Source organism: Lissotriton helveticus, chromosome 4_1 (assembly GCF_964261635.1).
Source record: "Lissotriton helveticus chromosome 4_1, aLisHel1.1, whole genome shotgun sequence".
NCBI lineage: Eukaryota > Metazoa > Chordata > Amphibia > Caudata > Salamandridae > Lissotriton > Lissotriton helveticus.
Genome location: NC_136063.1, coordinates 1322607569 through 1322632220, shown reverse-complemented (window position 1 = coordinate 1322632220; position 24652 = coordinate 1322607569). Strand labels below are relative to the sequence as shown.

The 24652-nt window shown below is 45.8% G+C and overlaps 1 protein-coding gene across 2 annotated transcripts in view; it reads right to left on the bottom strand.

Annotated features, from left to right (window-relative positions):
- Positions 1–24652, bottom strand: part of CARMIL1 (capping protein regulator and myosin 1 linker 1) — a 1033060-nt gene that overhangs the window by 52796 nt on the left and 955612 nt on the right. For both annotated transcript variants that reach the window (XM_078687906.1, XM_078687907.1), the window contains exon 34: positions 3542–3620. In XM_078687906.1, coding sequence (XP_078544032.1) covers positions 3542–3620 — 79 coding nt within the window. The remainder of the gene's footprint in view (positions 1–3541; positions 3621–24652) is intronic.

The following is a 24652-nucleotide window of genomic DNA, read 5'->3' as shown; positions in this document are numbered from 1 at the left end:
TGGTGGGCTTCGAGACGTAGCAATCCCAGATGTTTCGTTTGACTGGTGCCTGGAGCTCTGGTTGGAGGTAGATTTTGAAACTCCAACGTATGGCCACACAGAACGATATTCAAGACCCACTGGTCGATGTAATTATTCTCCAGCTGTCTAGACAATTGGAAATCCTGCCCCCCACTGTTGTTATCGGTGGAGCAGGAACAGTAGAAAGAGCCGCGAGGCTGCTATTGCCTCTTGGAGTTATCTCGCCCTTGTCGATTTTGACGTCCTCTCTGCGGTTGACGAGAGAAAGACGCCGACTGGCCCTGGCGTTGATTGGAATACTGAGGTTTCTACGATTGGGAGGATTGTGATGAATATCTGTTGGTTGACACCCCTGGAAGAGGAGAAACCTCTTCCTCTCGCACCTCTGAATGGAACCTTACGGTAGTTCAAAGATCCCAAGGACTTTGCTGTGTCCGTATCCTTTTTAATGCTTTGAAGGGCGTCATCCACATGCTTCCCGAAAAGCATTTCTCTATCGAATGGTAAGTCCAAGATCTTATTCTGGACTTCCTGGTGAAACCAGGTCGCCCGCAACCAGCCCCGACGTCGTAGTACAGCTGATCCAGCCAGAGCACGAAAATCAGTAGACGCTATGTCCATAGCACAATCTATTACCTCTGACGAGGATCTCTCTCCTTCCATCAACACCTTTCTAGCTTCATCCCTGGTTGATTCTGGAAGCTGTTCCACAAACGGGGATAGATCGCACCACATCTGGCGATCATACCTGCCTAGGATGGCAAGAGCATTGGCAGCACGAACTAGGAGGCTGGCCATAGAGGAGAATCTTTTGACTACATTGTCCAAGCACCTCCCTTCCTTGTCCGGAGGTGTAGTAAGGGGCGTTGAAGGATTCTTCGATTTGCTTTGTGCAGCTTGAGATATGACAGAATCCGGTTTAGGCTGTCCCAGAAGACATGCTGGACTGCCGTCTGGCGCCTTATATTTCTTCTCCAGCCGGGGAAGAACAGGAATGACTGTCGCCGGATTTTGCATAACTTTAACCCCTTCTAACCATACATGTTCTATTATAGGTATAGATCGGACTGATCTCTTGTATGGTTCTTTAAAGTCATAGAGGAAGCAGTCTGTCTGCACAGTCGGGATCGGCAGACCAAATCGTTTAGATGCCCTCTCCAAGAGGTTATGGAAACCCCCAATGTCAGCTGGTGGAGATGTAGCCGAATCCTGTCCTGTCACATCCGGATCTTGAGGGCCACTATCATCATAATCCTGATCTGGATCATGCGTAGGATCCTCCTGAATATTGTCATCAGAAGATACATCATCCACAATGTCATGGGTTTCCTCTCTGGATTCCGGTTCCACCATCCGTGGAACCACCGTTGTCACAATGATTGCAGGAGCAGGAGGTCTAACAGGAGAAGAAGAGCGCTCCTGTTGTGTTATAGGTTGAGATGGAAACCTATTTCTATAATCTTGCAACATCAATTGCAAATCTGAGACTAGAGAGGATGGCATGGCCACCATGTCCTGTCCTAAGGCTTGAGGAGGTCTGATTTGCTGGAGATATTGGTGTTCGTAATATTCCTCAGTGTCCGTATTCTGACACTTCACATTCAAGTCCGAGGGACTGTAGGCATCCCCATAAGGATTATCATCCTCCTCGTCATCAGACTCCTCATCCAACAGCATAGTAGGAGGCAAAGGTGTTACTCGCCTAGGAGAAGTCATCTCCGGCGTTATTTGCTGCTTTCGCATGGAAATATGGATCTTTTGAACCGTCGACGACCTCGTCGGAACTGTCGATGTAATCCTCGCTGGAACCGTCGACGGAAAAATGGTTCTCGTCGACTGAGGTTTCATCGACGACGGCGGATGGATCGTCGACGGCATCGTCGACAAACTCGTCGTCACCAGCATTACAGCAGCTGTCGTCTTCGTCGTAGTCCTCGTCGTCAATGCAGCCGTCGACACTACCCTCGCCGTCATTATCGTTGACGTTGAGTATACAGCCATCGTCAACGAGCAGGAAGGCACCTTAAACGTCGACAAAACCATCAATGGAGTTGTCGTCGACGCAGCCACCGTCGAGGAGCTATATGAGAAGACAGGTCTTTCTGAGAAGTCGTCGACGTACCTGTTGATTTTGTCGTCGACGGACGCTGCTTTTTGTCAGGTTTTCCATCCTGAGAGACAGAAGCCAGTTTTTTACTCTCCTTCATTTTTTGGGATGGTTGTGAAGGAACTGAAACATCTTTTTTCACCTCCTTGGCTGTGTCCACCTCAGCAGCCTGTCCCAGCCTCTCCTTTTCACCTCGGTGAGGAGATTTAATGGGACTAGCCCTCTCAGACCTATCAGAGATCTTATGTTGGGCTTTGACAGGGGCCCCAGAAGAAGTAGAGGGAGGAGACCAACCCCTCTTTCTTGATTTTCTGGAGGAAGTAGCAGATGAAGAGTCCTCCTCATACGAAGACAGCACCTCCTTCCGTGACTTCATTTTCTGCAGCCAAGTCAATAATCGGCCCTCCCTGTCTCTTAATGTTTTTGTAGAAAAAGTTCTACAGATCTTGCAATCTGTGGCCTTGTGGCCCGGATACAGGCAATAGATACAGTCATCATGCTTGTCCTCCACAAAAAGTCTCTTTTTAGCACAGGTAGCACAGGCCCTGAACAAAGCATTTTTCTCCTTGTCAGACATTATAGTTTGAAGTAATTTGTAGAACAATCAAGTTGAAAAGAAAGAAAACTGAGCAGAGCTCAGTGGAGACTCCCTAGCACAACGTGCGGTAGAAAAATCTGAGGCTCTGAGGCTCTCTCAGGAAGGTTCTATGGGGTGAGGCTATTCTGATTGATTGTTGCAGAAAGTTTTGGCTCTTTTACACAAAGAGGGTGATATGCTATAAAATTAGATGAGGCCTATGCCTGATTTTTCTCTTTTGTACTTATGGTTATGATATTTTTTATTTACCGAGGCTCCCATTCCGACGACGGGGAATGATGCAAAGCATGGGAATCTATGAAAGTTCCAATACTGGGGTAAACAGTTCCACCTCCCAAAAGTGATTTTGGAGTCTAGATCTGCTTCTGATGGCCTACAACTTCTATACAGCTTGTATTTTTAGCCCTGGCACTTCACTATAGTCTGCAGATTGAGCCTTAATTTTCTTGGACCTTAAAGGAGGGGTGGCAGATCACACACAGCTGACTACTAGACTGTAAGCTCTCGCCCCAGAAACCTGTAATATGTTTTTTACACATATGTGCCTGCTGCCTATATAGCTGCTGGTGCTGCTCTACCAAACTGTTGTTTCCCCCCTTACCTCTCCAAGAGTCCTTTCTTTTTCACTAACAGACAAAGCATGGACCATTCCATTTATGGCATTCAGGTAGAACAATAAACATTCAATTTGGAAAATGCAATACATTATTTCAACAAAGAAGGAGAAGCAGCACAGAGTGTCTCCCTGGTAGCATTTGGTGAAATGTAAATGGTTTCCCCGTCATCATTTTTGAAAAGTAATAACACAACTTTACCTGAACTACTCCCATCTAGCCGCTCTATAATCACTGCATTCTCAGACGAATCCTTGGGAGGAATTTCATTTCCAAGTTTCTGAAAAATGAACAAGGTTTTTATAATAGGTCTCTGAAAGCTAAAACAGAGAAAAAGCATAAACCTTCTTCAATACATTTTTTCACCGAACAAGGAATTAGAGGATTCCTTGTAGACTAACATCGCCAGCAGTTACATTCGGCACCATGGCAGGAGACAGTTAAGTGCCATAGCAATGTTTCGGTGCAATACAACACCTGCTGCTGGGTAAACACAAGCTAAGCATTTTACAAGGCCACTGAGCATTTTACCACTTTTGTTTTGAGAAGAGCTTTGAAAATATACGTAGTACAAACAATGACGTTAAGCACTCAGCAGGCTCCATACTGCAAAGTTTAACAGACTGGAACCTCAGCTACAGAGGAGTGTAAAGTTATTCTTTAAAGGTTAGGACATTTCCATCAGATGAAGAGTATATTTAAGTGCCAATAAGTATATTTAAGGGGTGGCCAGACATTACTAATGGGTGTGTAAATGGCAGTATTATCTGGGAGGTTAAATGTATCTAAATGAACGAATTCAATATATTACAGAGTGCCTTATAATGATGATGAGCGTATTTTAGCTGCTAGCAATGAGACCACACTCCACCATAAAATTTCACCTTTCATTTGTTTCCCACTGGCGTATGTCGCAAGTACATTTGTTTCCTGCATTTCTTCACCCATTTCAAATGGGGCTTGTGGATTGGAGAACAGCAGCCAATCAGCACAGAGGAACGTCATCACTGATGTTCCACCAATGAAGTGGACAGCACCATAGATGGTAGGAAGTGTTGCGAAATTTGTGTGCACAAAGCTCCTGCATACTACTACCTTTTGGTAGTGTGGCGCTTCTTCACTCCTGCTCTTTGCCCATGCGTGCTGCCTTTACTTTTTAGGTAGCTTGTAGTGTAGTTCCTATATCCCTGATAGGCTCTGCGCATTGTAATAATATACACTATAGTTTTGACATAGGACTGAGGTCAGTATGTCTCATTCGAGTACATTAAACCTAATTACTTGTGAGTGCCCGCTTACTCAGAGGTCACTAGAAACTTCTCGAATGAACGAGAAGGAATTTGTTTCTGACAACAGCATAAACATGACAACTTTGTTTCCCTTAGAGTCGGAACAATCTCAGAATCGTGGAAACAATAGATAATAACCGTTTCACTCAGTCAATCGTGCATGCTTACTTTCTACAGAGTTGCATAAAAATAGATAGACGGCCGTTTCAATAAAAAGGGTTTATTGAACAGTCTTGTTTCTCATGCAAGAGATATGAACTGCTACAATCGTAAGACAGAATGCAAAGTATAATACGTATAGCTTTAGCAGTATGATTAAATAATACTGCAATAGCATGGTCTGCAGCTATGACATATATTCATAAAAATACATACATAAATAACACAGGCTAAAATACTCATCTGGTGCTTCTAAAACAATCCTACCCCAGTGTACCTAACCTAAGTGTAGTACGAGGAAAGAAGTAGGTGCTGTTCAGCTATAGTTTAGTTTAGCTATAGTTTAATTTAGTTGTAGTTTAGTTAACTATAGTTGCCAAGAGTCCCTCTAGGTTTGAGTCTGCTCCATATCTTACAATGAGAGAGGTTGGAATCTCTTTCCGGGTCTCGATCTCTAACACCTCGCGTGGGGAGTCAGAAACACTGGAGCTGGATTCTCAGCAAGGAGGATGGCAGCCTCTGGTCAGTGCGTCAGTTGGGGACTTGACTTCCTTCTGAACTTGCCGTGGTGAGCCGCGTCGTGCAAGTAGGCAGTCTAACCGTGCACCGAACCGAAGCATATTTATACCTTGAAGGTGTTTAGGAATGCCAGTATTGATGTAAAAGTCTGGCATAAGAACGTCTTGAATGAACCTCTAAGGAATAGATGATCATGCATAATAAATGAGTTCTTGGAGAAATCAATATCCAAGCAAGGGGAAGTCCTAAAGGCCAGAGAGTCTTGTTTTTCAAGAACTCATTGTGACATAGATGAACTCATGTAGGTGGCCATGCCTGTAGTTGGTTAGCATGAGCAATGCCTAAATAAGGGCTGGATTTCTATGCCTAAATAAGGGCAATGTGAATTGTACCTATATAGGGGCATAAATCAGGAAATACATACGGAATCTAAATCGACACACAACAAGCTGTCCTTTGCTTGCTGCCTCGCTGTGAAGGATTTCGCCTCGGAGCATTTTAAAATCACCAACAGGTAAGTCAGATATGAAGAGAAAGTGAACAGACAATCCTTCTTCCTAGGGCATCTGCTTGCCTGAAAGAAGTATGTTCGCTTTCAGTTTTACTGCATAGTCAACTTTGCAGCCTCCCTGTATCCTATTTTTGACTGTCTCACTTAAAGTCTGCTTCTTTCTCTAGTTCTATTGTTTAGTTATTTATTTATTTTGGAGTTTTATAATCCCCTGTCAGTAAACGTTCTGTTACTTCACTGGAAAGATTTGATTTAAGCCTGGCACCATCAAACATAAAACACCCTACTTAAAGCCCCCTAAACATTCATTGCACAATAGGCACAGGGTTTGCATCTTCAGGTTTAGCACCCTACTCTAACCTCAGCATCCCAGTCCTTTACCTAGATATGGTGCAGGGTTGTCCTTTTCAGAGAGGCACCTCCAAATACAGCCCCTTTCTCCAATATTCGCACTCCTGAGAGCTCCTATAGACATGGGACAGACTTGGCATCTTGCACCAGAGCACCTATAATTACAGCAACATACTAAAATGTATCCCCCAACGGGCACCCTTCTACATGTGGTATACCTCTGATATTTTTAGGCATGGCAGCTGGGACATTAACCTCCTAGGTCACACATCCCAGACACTGGGTATCCTTTGGCCTAATGTTATATTTTCAAACGTGTACCCTTCAGAAGCAAATCACTAGCATTATGAAAAAATGCAGGGTCTAGAGCAATACAGAAGTAGGAAGTCCATCCCAGAGATTAACCCTTCACAATCACTACCCCAGAGGAGAGACCTGCTTCACCTGATCCCAGAAACCCTGGCTACTACCATTGTCCCAAAGAAGACACCTGCCTCACTCCCAGGTCCAGGGAACAGGGACATCTTAAGGATTTTGGGGTCCCTGGGACAAACAAATTTGAGGCGGGAGCCCTATTCAGAACAGCTTTGAATTTATGATCCAGTTTCAGCTCTTTCATGACCTCTTCGGCCTGGCCACTGACCGTGCACAGGCACACTGGTTCAAATTCTAAATGTGTTGACATTTCATATTCAGGGATAGTGCTGTGTGTATTCAATATTGTAACACAGCAGCATCTCACTAATATTACTGCAAATAATCTCTGTGACACCCTCCCATTTCTTGTGTGTGCAGTGCTGTTTTGTTCTAAAAAAAACTTTTATTATGGGTGTTGCATGAAACTTAAACACATTTGTCTGCAAAATGTCTTTAGTAGACTCATGCACATCACCACAGTAAACATAAATTAAAGGAAAATGCTATTTAAAACAATCTGTTTAAGAATGATTCAAAATAGTCAGGGTAAGACTCTCTCCAGAACAGAGGAGGCTCTATCAGGGGTCCCCCTTAAAGGTTGGGGCCTGGGCCAGAGCCCACGTTGCCTATGTCTTAAAAAGTCTCTGCCAGGGAAGACACCTGCTACAACCTGTGTAGCAAATAAACGGCTTACCTCAATGCCGGGCAGAGGGCGTCAACCGCTTTTTTTCACGGAGAGAGAAGCTGTGATAGGATGGGCAGAGCAGGAATGGGGAGTTTTTTCTGGGAGGTGAGAATGAGGCAGTGCTGCTTACGATGGCCAGAGTTGAAATTGGTTTTTTTTTAATGCCATTGGACAGTGCTTCTCAGTGGAGAGCATGGTCTTTGAATGGTACTCATTTTATTGACCACAGAAGTTTCTTTGAGAAGGCTTTGCAAGAATTAGGTGGAAAACCAGTAACAATTTGCGCACATTTTATCTTGATAAATGTAGTTTTGAACTGTGTAGTAATCCTCTGTCATTTAACAGCACCAACTCGCAAACCTGCAGTTTTCTAAACACTCATACTGTGTTTAACATTATTAGCCGGATATGGACTGGGAAATGCGGATGACGGTCGATTATGTAGAATACCAGGCTCCAGAAACTTTTGTCAGGTGGTGGGGGGGGGGGGGGCATCTAAATAAATTAAGCTGGGGGGGGGGGGCTCAACCTCAAAAAGTTTGAAGACCTCTGCCTTAGAGGGTAGAGCTTGAGATCAAACGATCTAAGAACGAGCTCCAGACTAATTACTTTATGAAGAATCAATGGATTTCAAGACAGAAATTGTACTCCTGAATACAAATTTTCAGGAGACAGTACTTTCAATGGAAAATAAATACAGAGTGCCCCAAACACTTTCATACAACACATTATGAACAGTAAAAAATTGATAATTATTTTTCTGGACTTAATTTGCATTTGGTCAGACAAATTTGGAAGATTTTATCTTAAGCACCAACCAACTTGCTCACAGCTCCTCCTCCTATCCTCTTCCCCCTCTTGCTATGAATCAATTCTCTTACAAAGCCATGCACTCCCTCAACTCCCCATCCATCTGATACTCGTTTGCTAACTATCCACACTCTAACCCCATTTACACACTCACTTCCTTATTCACTCACAGGCCCATCTCACATCTCTCCTCCATTCCTCTCTCTGGCCTCGTCAATTTTCACTCCATATACTCTCTTGCCGCTATACGCTCCCTTATCACATGCACACTATTCCCTCCAAATGGTAATGTAGCTTACACTCTTCCACATCCTTCCGCAGATCCATTAACATAGGCATTTTGCAAAATCTAAAGAACCAGGAGCCTTTAAAAATCACTATGTTGTAGAATTAGACAGTATGTGCGCATGTTCTGTTTGTTCCTCTATTCACCTCAAAGCACTCACAGAGTAGATATCACCCATCCCTCCTTATGACAGAAATTATCTTACGTTTCTACTTAACTTTATTTTTTCCCTTCATTCATGTAATTATTTTGGCTGCTCTACTGTCTGCCTTAGTGTATACAGGAGTTAGGAATTAGACACTTTTGCATTCAGATGCTTTTTTAGTGAAATATTAACTTGCTGGCCTGAACGGGCCTATGGAGATTACACAACAGAGTACCAAAAGGCAAGTTGCTTCTAAAAGGCAAGTTTGGTGCTGAGTTAGTCACATGAAATACACTACCTGACACGGTACTGATATGACTCTGCTCAATGAATCCTTAGTTCTTAAGCACTCCTACCCACTGGGGGAAGTATTTCTTCTGAGTGTTTTTATTTATACATTTCCTGTACAGAAGCATTTCAATTAAAAAAAAACTCTATTCTTTTAATGGATGTTCGGTATTTTTTTCTGAAAAATGAGTATGTGTAATTCCACCTCAAAATTTGCCACTCATCATCCATACTGGTCACATGTTGGTTGAGACAGGAATGTACTCTACAAGGTGTACAGTTGTGTTCTCCTGCCCTGGGTGTCAAACTGGGCACATCTGGTATCATTGTTTTTGATTTTGGCCATAGAATCCCACCAATCTAGTGTGCGTGCAAGGGCCTAGGCCTGTTCCTGAACATGAGTAAAGGGCTAGGTCCGTCCAGGACCTGGAAGGGTGAACCAATCATGCCCAAATTTCACTGACTGTGTACTACTGTCTTTGTCTTGGGCTGAGGACATTGAGCTGTAGTGGGGACATATTATGTTTTGTGAATCAATAGCTGTGACCTGTCCTTTTAAATTGCCACTGGAGACCTACTGCCCAACTTCTGTAATGTTACTCTTCTATGTGCTTATCAAGATCGTAGTGCTAACATTCCAAGTGTATATTGCATATGTGGCCTGTGTGGTACATGCATTATGTGAAATAGAGACAACTTGTGTCCATCATTTTGGGTGCCCCTGGCCAGTCCATGTGTAGAAGATAGAGGTGAGATTATATTCCAGACAGTTGAAGTGTATAGTTGACATTCCTTACTGGAGCACGTTCTAGACATTGAAATGGGAGAGAGGAGACAAGGCACCTATAGAAATTCAATCAGACCTGCTCAGAGGATTTGCTCAATAGCCTTCCTGCAGCACTTCCATTTGGTAAACGGCGGTGGTAGAGGGTGGGACTGCAGTCTATGTTGTTCAAGGTCAAAGGGACCCTTTAGGTTAGGCCAGAGATTTGTCTTCTCCTCATCACTCTTTGGTGTAGCAAATGACAGACAGGTGTGGAAAGGTAACACCTCTTTGTGCCTCTACTGTGGGTGTTCCAGGCTGGTGACCTACTTTCCAGTGCAAAGAATCACCCTACATAAATGTATCTGGAGAGCATCCTGTAGTGGACACTTGAAAGCAGAATCACAGTAAACCGGTCCAGAAAGTGCAGATAGTGGATTCATAACTTCTCTCTGCTTTAACTGTATTAAAGTGGGACCCACTCACACACTTGTTGGTCCAGGTCCACGTTCTTCATGATCATCAGGGAAGGGAGTGCTTGACAGAGGAGAACTGTGCCACCAGACCTTGTGTCTGCATGACAGCCACGTTCCCAGAATTAGGTTTTATTACGCGATGCCTTGCTGGAAGAAGCTGTTTATTTGACCTGAGGTGCCTACAAGCCAATATATCTGCTGACAGAGAGAAGGGGCCTGCCAATCCCACAAGAGGCTTGACTTTCCAAGATGAGCAAGAAGCAGCAAGACCCCAGTAATGGTGTGGCCAGCCAGAGGAAGAAGGATGAAGGAAAGCAATCTGCATGTTCTAGATGCAGTAAGGCATCAGACTCTCTAGTTGAAGTTCCAGACAGGAACAGTCGAATCACTGTTGCTCTGTGCTGCTATGCCAAGAATTGAGATGGTAGCTGAACCTGTGCCCCTGTTAACCAAAGAAGTGTGATTGCAGCCAATCCCATGCCACTGTGACCTAAGGAGCTGAGACCATGGCTCATTCCATGCTGCAGTCATTTCAAGACTGGTGTGACTACTTTGCACCATTATACCATGACTTAGCACCCTAAAGTGGAGCCAAGGTGAAAGACTAGCACTCAGCATTTGGAAGGAGAGCAATCATGATGAGATCTGCCCAGTTGCACCACCTAAACTCCAGGTTAACTGAATCTCTGACCCAGAGAGTCTTTGACTTCTTCTCCCACCACCACCCAGGACTGCAACTTCACTGCAGCAGAAGTCTGCATCTAACCTGAAGAGTGCCTTCTTTCCCAAAAGTGGGAGAGTTCAGATGCCATTCGTGATTCACCATGCACCAGCGGCTGAGTTCGTCCGCCCTGGCATTCAGAAAACCTGCCAGGTGTTGAACCACCAAGTTAATGCCTTGATGTTCCAGCCATGTCCAGAGGCACAGAGCCTCCTGCCATAGGGTCCAGGACCCCACTCCGCCCTGTTTATTGCAATACCACATGGTGGTGGTGTTGTCCGTGAACACCTGCACTACACTTCCCCGGACAGAGGGAAGAAATGCCTTCAGTGCAAGCCGGATCGTCTGCAGCTCCAGGAGGTTGATATGGAGCCGGGACTCCGCCGGAGGCTTCTAATCCCCGCCTCTCCCATGTGGCCTCCCCATCCCAGGAGGGACGCATCTGTCACCACTGTGTGCTCCGGTTGGGGAAGGGAGAGAGATCTGCCATTGACTCAATCGCGATTCGTGAGCCACCACTGCAACTGTCTTGCAGCGCCCTCTGAAACCTGGACGTGATCGGACAGGTTGCCCTGATGCTGGACCCACTGGGAATTCAGGTCCCACTGCAGAGCCCGCATATGCCATCTGGCATTTGTCACCAGCAGGATGCAGGAGGCCATCAGCCACAGAAGACGGAGGGCCATCCTGACTGAAACCCAGGATAGAGGCTGAAAGAGCGGAATCATAGCCTGAATATCGCGGACTCGCTTCATGTGAGGATAAACTCGAAACAGCGGCGAATCCAGGATGGCTCCGATGAAGGGGAGCTTCTGAGAGGGACACAGGTGCGACTTTGGAACATTGATGGAGAACCCCAGCAAATGCAGGAGTTCGGCCGTAGTCTGGAGGTGGGAGACGACTGCCTGGGGCGAGCCCGCCTTCAACAGCCAGTCGTCGAGGTAGGGGAAGACTGACACCCCTGACCTGCGCAGATGAGCTGCGACCACCGCCATCACTTTCGTGAACACCCGAAGGGCGCTGGTAAGGCCTAAGGGGAGCAAGGCAAGCTGCCCCTGGCCTACCATGAACCGCAGGTAACGCTGGTGGGCCGGCAGGACGGGGATGTGAAAATAAGCATCTTGCAAGTCCAACACTACCATCCAGGGTCTAGGGCAGTCAGGACCTGAGCCAGAGTCAGCATCTTGAACTTCTCCTTCCGATGGAAGCGATTGACGTCCCGGAGGTCCAAGATGGGGTCCAAGCCCCCCTTTTCCTTCTTGGGGACCAGAAAGTAGTGGTAATAACAACCACTCCCTACTTCCTGATCGGGAACATACTCAATGGCTCCTTGGGCAGTAGGGCCGTGCGGTGGTACCGAGGTGGCACTGCGGGAGGGGAGGACAGAAAGGGGAGCGAGTAAACTTAACAGATTATCTGCAGCACCCACTTGTCCAATGTGATTTCGCGCCAGTGGCGGTGGTGGTGCCAGACCCTGCCTCCTACCGGCGTGGGGTGCCCCTAAAGCTCGGATTAGGAAGGTTTGAAGGTAGAAGCAGCAGGTGTGGAGGTGGACTGACCGGCCCGCTGGTTACCAGACCTGCCCCTGTGGAAGCCATGTCCGCGGCCAAACTGAGGCAGGTTCTGCGCAGGCTTTGTGGAGGAGCGCGTATTTAGCCTGGTCACGAAAGGAACGAAACCCAGGTGTGGCAGGGCTCCTTATGGGAAGACCCAAAGACTTAGCAGTGGGCCATGAGTCTTTAAAGCTCTCCAGGGCACTGTCCACCTTGTAGCCAAAGAGGCGAGAGCCATCAAAGGGCATGTCCATGAGCGAGCTCCAGACATCAAGCGAGAACCCGGTAGACCGCAACCAGGCATGGCACCGCAACGCCAGAGTCGTGGAAATCCCCCTGCCCAAGGAATCAGCCGTGTCCAGACCACACCTGTTGGCAAACTTTGCCGCATCCTTGCCCTCCGCAATCACTTGGGAATGGGCGGCCTGGACCTCTTCAGAACACTGAGGTAGGACCTCCGCCACTATATCCCACACGGTGTGGGAGTAACGGCCCCATAAGCAGGCACTATTAACTGACTGCTACCCCAAAACTGGCCGAGGACAACAATCTCTTGCCATATTGGTCCAGCTTCTTAGAGTCCTTATCCGGCGGAGCCGTAGGAAAGGCACTCTGTGACGTCGAGGCCTGCATGACCAGGTTCTCAGGCATGGGGTGATTGGTCAAGAAGGCAGGGTCACCAGGCGCTGGGCAATGAAGCCTAGCGACATTCTTATCCACGGGTTCCCCCGAGGCCCACCGCAACCAAGTGCCCAAGAGGACCTTGGTAAGAGCATCATTGAAAGGGAGCAGCGGTTCTGACGTCTGGAGCACCTCCGTAAGGAGGTTGGTCTTAAGGGTCACTTTAGAGCAGTCGAGATGGAGAGCCTCCGCAGCTCAACGCAGCACCGTAGTGTAGAAAGCGAACTCCTCCATAGTAGGCGGAGGAGAGGCAAACCCGAGTCCGAAGACAAATTAAGTTCTCCCGCATCTTAAAGGTCATCTACCCAATCCTGCTCGGAGTCACATTGCAGAGCAAGGGGGTCCTCGGAGCCGTCCCAGTCCTCATCCGGCTCCAGAGTAGAAGGAGCCGGCTGCAGCGGCAGGGCTGGAGCCGAAGAGGTGGCCAGTGGCGCCGGGGGCGGCGCTGGGAACGGAGCTGGCCGGGGCCGAACCGGAGTCGCATCCCAATGTGGATCCCAGGGTGGAACGAAATAGTCCAAGAACCAGGGCAGGGGCGTGATAAATGGCACCCAGTGCGGTGCCTGTGGCGGAGCCAGGGGCGGCGCTGGGGTTGGAGTCAGGGGCAGCGCTGGGGCCGCAGCCAGCGGTGTTGCACCTTGTGGCGCCGAGTCGAGGGTGCTGGATCCAGTGGCGGTGCCGCTGGGCCAACAGGATCTGGACACGGGACCGTGGGGCCCACAGGCGCGCCGGCGGGAGTCCGAGACCTAAACAGGTGGTCCATGGCAGCCAGAAACTCTTGCATCTATTCAGGAGTCGCCGACGGACCCGGGTATAGCGGGTAGGCCGCAGGACTCCCAGGCTCCGGTTGAGCCGCAGAGGCGGAGCACCTGTCCTCTTTGTCCGCCTCCAGGGAGCGACGGGGGGATGTCGGAGAGCGAACACGCTTCTTCGACTTCTTCTTATGGCGTCGCTTACCGGAATCTGAAGGTGAAGACCTAGAGTCCGAGGAGTGATGGCTCCGGTCCCGCAAGCGGTCCCGCGACCGTCCCCTAGACCCGGAGCGGCGGTGAGAGGAGTGCCGGACCTCCAGCAACTACCGGCACCGCTCCCGCAAGGGGGGTCCGCCACCAACATATTACGGCGGCACGATCCACAAGACTTAAAGCAGGGCATCCCTACGTGCACCAGGAGACAAGAGAAGGAGACAAAAGTCTAAAAAAAAGTGGTCTAAAAATTACCAAGGTACGTGCTCAATCCGGATCTGCGCTTTCGGCGCGGAAAAAGAAAGAACTGACGTCAGCGCGTATGGGTGGCGCCTAAGTAGCCTCCGTGACGTCATTCCGGCGCTTACGACGCCAGTGACGGACGCGGAGCCACACGACGCCACCTACCGGCGCGCAGGGGTACTGTTAAACAGGGGAAAAAAAATTTCCGGATCCAGTGTGACACCTGGGGAATATTCGAAGGTAAGGAATCTATCACTAACGTGTCTCTTTCAGATAATTATAAAATGTGATCATCCTAACATAACATTGCTCAATATTTATGAACACAGAGTGATAACAAAACGATTCGCAAACCTATACAAACTTTTTCCATATCCCAAAATAAATCACACATTAATAAACAAGGACACAAATCAAAAATAGCACCAATCAGTGTTCAACTAGTCGAAAGTTATACAAGAGCGACCCCTTTTAATGCTCTTGGTGTTGATAATAGGTTCCAAAATCCTCAAATACAGAAAATGAAAGAAAAATAATTGCTTTTCATAGAAAGACCTTAGTCGTCCTCCATATTAGTGTAGTTTGAACATGAAAACCCAAAATTAGTCTACGCATTTCGGACCATATATATTATAGGTTCTCTTCAAAACCAGGGCTGGATGATTTCTTAAATGTTCAAATATGATGTAAGAGGAGGAGCCTATTTCATTTTTGTTAATGTTTTCTATCTGTATACGATACTGAGTGGCAGCGCAATGCAGTCCTACATGGTGAACGTGTTCCATTCGTTCATTAGGAAAGCTGAAGCAGATCGCCATGTGCAAATCCAACTGAAGCTGGAGGGAAGGAAAACAGGTCTTGTTCACTTGGTTTTCAATGAAAAGTCCAAGGTCTATATTCTTCAAAAGATTTCCTATAAATAAGGACAAGAATGAAAGAAGCTCCTCCTCTTACATAATTGTGAACATTTAAGAAATCATCCAGCCATGCTCCTGAAGAGAACCTATAATATATATAGTTCGAAACGCGTAGAATATTAATATTGGGTTTTCATGTTCAAACTACACTAATATGGAGGACGACTAAGGACTTTCTATGAAAAGCAATTCTTTTTCTTTCATTTTTCATATTTGAGGATTTTGGAACCCAATATCGACACCAAGAGCATTAAAAAGGGGTCACTCTGGTTTATAACTTTGGACTGGTTGAATGCTGATTGGTGCTATTTTTGATTCATGTCATCTTGTTTATTAATGTGTGATTTATTTTTGGATATGGAAAAAGTTTGTATAGGTTTGCGATTCTTTCTGTTATCACTTTCTGTTCTTAACTATTGAGCAATGTTATGTTAGAATGATAACATATTATAATTGATTTACAGGTCAAGTTTATTAAATAGAATGATCTTGTGTGAAAAGTAAAACAAACAAAAAGAAACACAACCACCAACTGTTATGGTTTTTGATTAACTTTCTAAAAGAGGCATTTTCAGACCTGCAATTCGAAAACCCACTTCACTAAAAAATGTGTTTTTAAATTGTGAGTCCAGAGACGCCAAACTCCACTTTTTTATCTGCTTCTAATTGGAAGTTACATTTGTAAAGTTTTACAAGGCAGCTCAAATGCTATCCAATGGGAAAGATAGGCCTTGCAGTAGTAAAAACGATTTTAGCAGTTTTTACTACTAGGACATGTAAAACTCAACGGCACATGTCATACCTCTTAAATACACTGCACCCTGCACATGGGGCTCCCTGGGGCCAACCTTAGGGCTTGCCTTATATGTAATAAAAGGGAAGTGTAGACACAGATGTTCTTCTTTGTCTTCTTTATATTGCTTCAACACAGTCCTAGCCCCCAACACGTGTTTAGTCTTTTTGTGGGGTAAGCCACAGACTTCCTCAGGGCAAATATCGCGCAATGGTCTAAAATATATAGTTATATGAAGAAAAGTGCTCGGAGGGTACTCCTGCCAGACATGGTCTGCAGGAGGACCATCCCAGCACTTTTCTTCATATTTACAGTGACCAGATGGATATGTGTTAAACAGGAGACTGTGGATAATCTTCACTGGTGTCTCACTAATCAGGATGTCAATAGTACTCTTGGAATCTCATGAATAAAACTGTCTTAATATTGGATATTTTGTTATAACGATATACTTTGGCACATTGCACGATATTTGCCCTGAGGAAGTCTGTAGCTTACACCACAAGAAGACGAAACACGTGTTGGCTGCTAGGACTGTGTTGAAGCAATATAAAGAAATAAAGAAGACAAAGAAGAACATCTGTGTCTACATTTTATTATGAACTGTATCCAATCATTGTGGAATATGCTCAGGATATATCCCCTTTCTTGTGTATAATGGTGTAGACTTTGTCTATATTTCGGTCATTGGTGGATGGTCAATACCTTTATTTATTTATTTATTGGAGCAACCAGATATATTGAACTTACTATTTTATAACTTCGCAATTGGTACCCAACCATCCCTTCTCTTTTGTAGTAAAAAGGAAGGTTTGGTTCTGGCAAGTAGGTGAAATTGCCAGGTCGAAATGGCAGTTTAAAACTGCACACACATGCTCTGCATTGGCAGACCTGAGACAGGTTTGAAGGGCTCCGCATGTGGGTAACATAATCAGTGCTGCAGGCCCACTACTAGCATTTGAGTTACAGGCCCTGGCCATATGTAGTGCACTGTACTAGGGACTTACCAGTAAATCAAACATTCCAGTCATGGAGAAAGCAAACACCATTACATTTTAGACACAGGGCACAAACACTTTAGCACTGATCAGCAGGGGTAAAGATCTCAGAGTCCTAAAACCAGCAAAAACAAAGTTCAGCACACAGTAAAAAACAGGAAGTCAGAAGCAAAAAGACAGGGGAAACCACACCAAAAGATGTCAGTTCTAACAATTTTCTTCAAACTTATTTTCCAATTGCTGTTCATCCATGGGTATCTAAAATTGTGGAATAGGTTGCAGTACGTAAAATGCAGGGCTTCCAGTATTGCCATCAGAAGCTGGAGGGGCAATCAATCAGGCATCAGACCTTAGTATCGTTCTGAGCTCGTCCTTGTCTAATTACTTCATACTGTGCTTGCCACAGCTGATGATAGAAACTACCTTTGCCATCACTTTTATAATTGGTTAAGGTAGACTGTGGAGTACTGCAGGAGTTCCCTCTATCATTAGGACTAGTCAATGTCTTTATAAAGATGCTATTTGTCAACATTTGGGATAGACTATCAATCACGACATACTGACTTCACACAGATCTACCTGTGGATACAAAGCCGATTTTTCAGCCCTTAAATATGGACTAAATGACCTGGCAGTCTCTTTTGCCAACAAGGTTAAAAACCTGAATGTCATCAGAGATGCAAAAATGAACATTGCAGCACATTAGTTTTGCAGCTTGTTCACATTTTTTCGGCTTCCAATTACCAATACAAACTCTGCCCTAGACAGGAAATACCACAAAAGCATAACTCAAAACATGATTACGATAATGCACTTTTAGGGGTACCTAAGCTTTCTGCCCTTGATGAAAGTAATTGGAGCAAAGCGTATCCCTTGCATCTCTTAGAGAAGTGAAGCTCTTTGTGGAAGAGATAGAGCAGCTTTAAATCTAATGTTAGCTAAACCTTTTAGATCACTCTTGTATCTCCCCCAAACACGATGCAGACCCAGATAACGCTAGAGTTCGGCCTCCCAAACTAATAAATCACAAGGAAGGGGGACTATGCAAAAGTATGTAAAAGAATCAGGAACACAACGAAAAGGCAACTGTGCCAAGCTCTTCGGTAGGAACTGCAAACAGATTAAACTTCACCAGCACTCTCTTTATCTCGACTCAGCCATTAATGATGGAGGCATTTGTGCTATATAGGTAAACAGCTGTGGTCCGTGCAGATAAGCGCGGTGGGGGGATGTGGCCGGGTGGGGGGAGTTCGACGGACGATGGCGAGGGAAAATTACATACATAGTTCATTTTCCCTCGTTGTCGTCTTTCAAAATCCCCCCCCCCCCCCACCACCACCACCCTACCCCACTGCTCTTACCTTCAGGGGTCGCGGCTGCAGGTAAACTCTCCATCGCCAATTGCATTAAAAAAAATGGTTAATGACATTGTGAAAAAGCCTCCGTTATAAGATTCTCACTCTTCAACCCTACCTAGAGACTCTGTGGTCAAGCTATATCAAAAAAATGACTTCATGTGCTACCATTGTTGCTTTTTCCCGAGGACATTAATGGAATGCTATGGAAAAGGTCAGTCTCAAAGGGCCGTTGCAGACTGTGTACTTTTGGAGAAGAAAGCATTGTACACATTACATGTCCTCCAAGAAAGGGGACTACTGATGAAAACTCTTCGTATTCAACATGGGATTCGGAAATGCAGGAATGCTGTAATTGCAAGTCTAAATGCCAAAGACCCCATCCTGAACTGTTGCTATACAAAGTCCTTAAGGCTTGCTGGGAAAAAGCTGACTGCCACTAATACCGTGCAGTGCTAAATAAACACAATCTTCTCACCCTTCCCCACTACTAGTGCACGCTTTTGTAAACTGCACTTTGCTATAATATGCACCTTGCTCGATGTGCCAAGCTATAAGATGGCACTTAAGAAGAAAATATGTCTCCCATAATTAGCTGTCCATAACTTAATTTTATTATATTATTATAATATTGAACTTTAACCTACGCCGAATGATCTTCAAATGAATTGTAACAATGCATTTCTATGTTCTTTTACAGATAAGGTCTTAACTAACTGTACAACAAAAACTGACTTGAGTTGTATCCGAATCAATAAACTGGTTTCGCAGACAGTAAAATAACTCGTTTGCAATATGTACAAGACTGCAAGGCCTGTCATTAGTACTGATAAATGTGATATATTTTCAGGAGGATTAAATCGCTGCCCTAGTTACCAGTACTAAGGCGGGTTATCTTCAAAATGGCGTGCATGGTCTTCAAGTGCATTACGCCAAAAGTCCATATTCATCCACGGGAAGAAAAGGCTGGATATGGGATACCACCTGGCCAATCGCAGATGGTAGGGAGAGCACAGGTTATCATACACAATAGGAAATTAAATTAACAAAATAGAAAAATATGGCCATACTGTATCTAGATTGAAGCTAGGTAGAACTTTATTACCAATGGACATTCAGGCCATCAGGAAAAATGCGCTTTATTTGTTGTTCCTTGTCAAGTGATATGATCGTAAAGTGCTATCACAAATGGGCAGGCGATGGCGCCACACTACACCATTGCCTGAACGTGTAGCCGAACATTCTTGCTCCGGAAAGGTTTGTGCTACATTTCACCGATTGCCGGACTGGCCATAGCTGGCACAGGGCAATCCCCCGGTGCGCGGCACAGGTGGGGGCCGGTTCTGGGCCCCTGGAGGCCGTTTTTGTTACAGGACTTTGCCGGGGCCGGTTTTGCTTCCCAGTCCGGCCCTGCATGATTTTATAGTCCTTTGTGACTTTTTTGCTCTTGGATTCCAATGCTAATGTAAGGGTGATAATGTTACCTTGAGGAGACAATTAGAAAAGAGCACCTGCAACGTGTGCAGCCCCTCACTAAAAGAACATCATTGTGTGGCTTAGACACCGCACCACCCTCAAGGCCAGAAAGATGGGAGAAGAGCCAGGCGACCTCACACTGGTCCGAGGTGGAGCGCTCGGACCCTGTATTCACTAGGAGAGAAAGGCAGCTGGAGTTTGTCCCAGAGTCCTCACCCATATGTGAACAAAGTGGCTCGAGGATTGAACACTCATGGGGGTCAGAGAGATTTAACCAGCTACCCCCACCCATGTCTGAGCTGCGTGGCTTCGATACTGTAGGGCTTGTGTCTGGGCCAGACGTAGAAAATGCAAAATAAAGTACAATATGACCACAAGCAGTGCAAGTTGACCCCAGTCGATCCACTGCTGCTGCCACTCATTAAATCAGGCTTGGGCGCCTCTGCGCACCATAAGATGTCGATTGGAGCGGCCAGGTAGACAACCTCATGTCCTATCCTCCATCTTTCTCCTAATTTGAACCTCTGGGGATCGGCAGATGAGAAAGCGCCTTCGATACACGAAGAACGAAAGGGGGCCGGTGGCTGACCCGACGTGCTCACCTTATGCTACCCAAAAGAGTCTCAAATAACAAGGTCTTGCAATTCTTCGCTGCTACCGTCACTAGGTGAAGAATGTGCCTGGGACCGGCGCGCCTGTTGGAATCCTGGGGCAGAGTAAACAGACCATAGAGGCAGAAATGGAGCAGAGGTGAATGAGGGGTGGAAGAAACCACCACCTAATCAAGGCACAATGACAATGTCTGAGCATACTCCTGATCTTCATCCTGTCAGCGGAGTCCGAGTACTATGTCCGACGCCCGGTGGAGCTGCTCTGCTCAGCTATTGAGGAGATCGGCCTTGGTTCATCCCCTGACCGTCACCTACCCAGCCGGACTTTGGGCACAGTTTTTTTCCCCCGTCTCCCTGTCTCGCCCCCCCTCTCATCGTATTTCCTTGTCTCCTATCTATCTATCTGTTACCATTCAGCATTCTTTCGTTCTTTGTCTACTTCCTTTGCTCCTATCCCCTCTCATCTGAAACTTTCCCCTTGCCCGCTACACCGCCTAGCCCCATGTCCTTTTGTACCTTTTGACTAAGCACTCCTTCTCCCCTTATTGGGGAAAGATCCGAGATATATACGCTGGAGTCTCAGCGTACCCGCTGAGACAGTCCACAGCACCAAGGGAGCCACTCACAACTAAGGTATGGTATGGCACCCCTTGCCAAAGCACTCCCTCTCTCCTTTTTGGGGAAGCATCCAGTAAGTAGGCCTTGGAGTCTCAGAGACCCCTCTGAGAGAGTCCATTGCGCTTATGGAGCCTATTGCAACAGAGATGGGGAAATGATAACACTCCCCCTGGGATCACAGCTTACTGGACTTTGGGCGCAGCTTTGACTCGTCTACAGGTTTGTGTCCCCGTCACCCTTCCCCTCCTCTTGCCATGCCGTGTCTCTAACCCTCCCCTCCTCTTTCCCTCCACCATTCTCTGTCTACTTCCCCTGCTCTTACACCCCCCCCCCCCACTCCCTGGAATATCTCTCCTTGCCTGCTTTTTCCCTTAGCTATATGTTGCTTTTTGTTTGTCTCAACTTTTGTCACTATGTTGCCGTGCTCCAATATGTTGCCATGCTCTAATAACATTGTAACCTTTGTAAAGATGTAACCTGCAATTATTGTCTGATACTCATGTAAAGCGCTCTGATACCTCCAGGTCTAGCCAGCTCTACGTAAAACCTTTATATAAATAAATAAATAGTTTAAGAAATAGTTGGCCATTCCAGCAATGCATTTGCGTTTGCCTATATCATCAATATAGGTGCTCTGGTGTGGCGCCGCGGCCAGGGCGACTGACGCTGGAATCTGGGGATCAGGGTTCGATCCCCGGCTCCAGCGGCAGGTTAGCCCAGCACCATGTGACTCTGGGCAATAGCTTGCTTCATCTTCCCGACGGCCCCCAGCGCCTAGAGACCCTTACGGGTGATTGTGCGCTTTACAAATGTGGATTATTATTATTATAAAGCCAGCCTGGCTTGGTCTACGCTTTGCAAAACCTTACAGAGACTTGGAAAAAAAAAGGTACTCCTTTCTAACTGCCATTGTTGAGGGTGCCTCCTCAAAGCCTCTGTGTAATTCCCCTCGTGGCAAATTAACAACGTGAGTTTTAATGAAACCAGCAGCCGCACTCCTTATCACTAGATGGCAGTATAGGATTAATGAAGTATGTTTTTTAAAAAAGCTTTTGTTATCCACAACACACTACTGAATCATTGTAAATGCAAATGCATTTTAAAAATTGATAATATTTTGCACTTCACTAACAAAATGGAACTTAAAGTAATGAATGTCTACAGGAACGTAAGCAATTCCTCTGTGAAAGAGGCAACAAAGCAAACATCAGACCATTTTGAAAGGTTACCAAACAACTGTGGAGAAAGGGCGAATTGCATGGAGTATCTTTTTTACAATGCCAGATTTAAAGAAACATATAAATGCGTGATCATTTATTTACATAATACTCTTTCTCCATCATTTTCCGGTAGAGGGAAGAATGAAGTAGCTTTAACAGGAGACTTGAAACTAAGAGGTGTTCTCTATTCTTATATATATCATGACCCTGTCCTGAGGGATTACTAGGTACACTTTATGAGTGACATTAATTTATAAAAAATCAGTTTTTCCTACATGTCAAAAGAATTTTCCCTGCCTTGTGTCAATGCAATGTATTTAAATTACAGCCTGCCAGTTCACAGCGGTGCTCCAGGCAGCCTTATATATTAGTCACATATGTTGGTGGTGTAAACAGATACTGCAGCCCACAATGGCATTTAACTTTCAATGTCACAGGTGCAATTTATGCACCATTCATAATGGACTTACAGGGAAGTTACATAGGCCAAATATGGAGTGTTGAAGTGCAGCATGTTTCAGAGGCGAAGCACGGAAACTTTACTACAGTTTAGCAGTGTTAAAGAGCATAGAGCCCTAAAGTAATCAAAATACAGTCCAGAAAAAGGCGAAAACCTGAGGTAAGCATGCAGAAAAGGCAGACTTGCTACAGGTGCATTTTTGTGGGCTTTAATTCCTGGCTGGGCGTGAAAGGAGGAAGCACCAATGAGTCAATCTAAGTGCTCTGGGAGACACCTTGTGATGGGAGAAGGGGCAGTGTTGTAGCTAGACCTTTGGCCGCCCATGGCAATCCCTGCGTTTGCCGCCCCACAGCGGCCACATGTAAGAGCGGGGAGAGGGGTGCTGGCGATTCCTGCGTTTCCAAGCCCCACGATAGTTGCAGGGAATAGCGGGGGAGGCAGACACCCCTATAACTCATGCCGCCCGAGGCGCTCCGCCCCCTTCCCCTTGCTACGCTACAGAGAGGGTGTGGCTCCTGTTGCTAGTTGACACTCAGCAATGACCAAAAGCTGAAGGATTACTTAAGATTCTTGCTGCGCAGATGTTTTCATTACACAGGAAAAGTCCACCCAAAAACTTCTGAGAGTTCTGAGCCTAGTTTCCGGAGGCAGCGGCAGGCAGATTGTAACGTCCACAAAAGGAACAAAGACAAGTTGACGGAGATACATCATTTGTGCAGCACTCACAGTGTTTGTAGAATGCATCCCAGAGAGGGGTACAGGAAATGGGCTTGAACCAATGCACTAGAATTAGGTGCTGCCAAAGGTATGATTCCCATTGCAATGCATAAGGGCTCTATGCCTTTGAAAGTTGGCTGGCAGAGCCTGGTGTTGTGCTTCTATTGTATTGTTAGCATTGTAATTGCATTTATATAAGGGGTAAAGTACTTTTTACTGTACATTATGAGGATATTGAAACTCACTGAGGAGTTCCATCACCATATAGAAGAATAAGGCCAATGGTTGCCTTTCTTTATAAGGTCATGGAATTCAGAGGTGACTTGCAATATCCTTATCAGGTACCCAGGCACCTAGTGTATGAAGGACTCTCTCCACTAGTGATTCTGGTTGGGGGGAAAAGATTGGTAGCACTATCATTTGGTTGAGGTGGAAAGAAGAAACCACTTTGGGGAGGAACCCTGGGTTCATTCTGAGAACGACTGTGTCCCTTTAAGCTTGCTTGAAGGGCTCTAGGAGTGTTACGGCCTGCAAAATATCGATGTAGCTAAAACATGTTATAGTTACCATGAAAGTTACTTTACAGGAGAGTAATTGCATGAATGCATGGGTTCAAAGGGGTGACTCATGAGTCTGTCAAGGACCACGTTGATTTTCCATAGCGGACCAAGATTGACTCAGAGAGGAATGATCCTCTTGAGGCCCTATATGAAGGTCTTGATAAATGGAATGTCAAAGAGGTAGGATTGTTCTCTGTTTTGCACTTCAAAGAGGAAGGAATGTTACCTCTTTTCCAAGTATGTGGCCATAACCGTTAAATACAGTCATTTACAAATGTAGGCAAGTCCTGACCTTTACAGATGAAGAAGATGGCACGTGCAGTCCTGGACACTGGGTTTAGGGTCCAGGTGATTAATGAAGCAATATCAGATGACCCTTTTCCATTTTGCAGCGCTTAAGACCCACATGGTAGATCTACAAGATTATAGAAGATGTCCATCCATTCCTGCGGGAGACATTGGTAGCCAAACTTTAAGACCTCATGTGCCGGATCGCTTGATTGAACTGCCCAGAGTCTGCGTGTCTGATCTGGCCTTGGTTTTGTGTGAAAAGGACTGGCCTGTTGATGAGATTCTTGTGGGGCTAATGGATATCTCAAGGAGTGTTTGATTACTATGGTATTCTGGCCCATATTGGGGAGCTCAGTATAAGTGTTAGAGATGTTTGCTGCATTTTCCAAACCACGTTCGTAAGGAGTGGCAGAGGCAGGAAAGCATATGCAAAG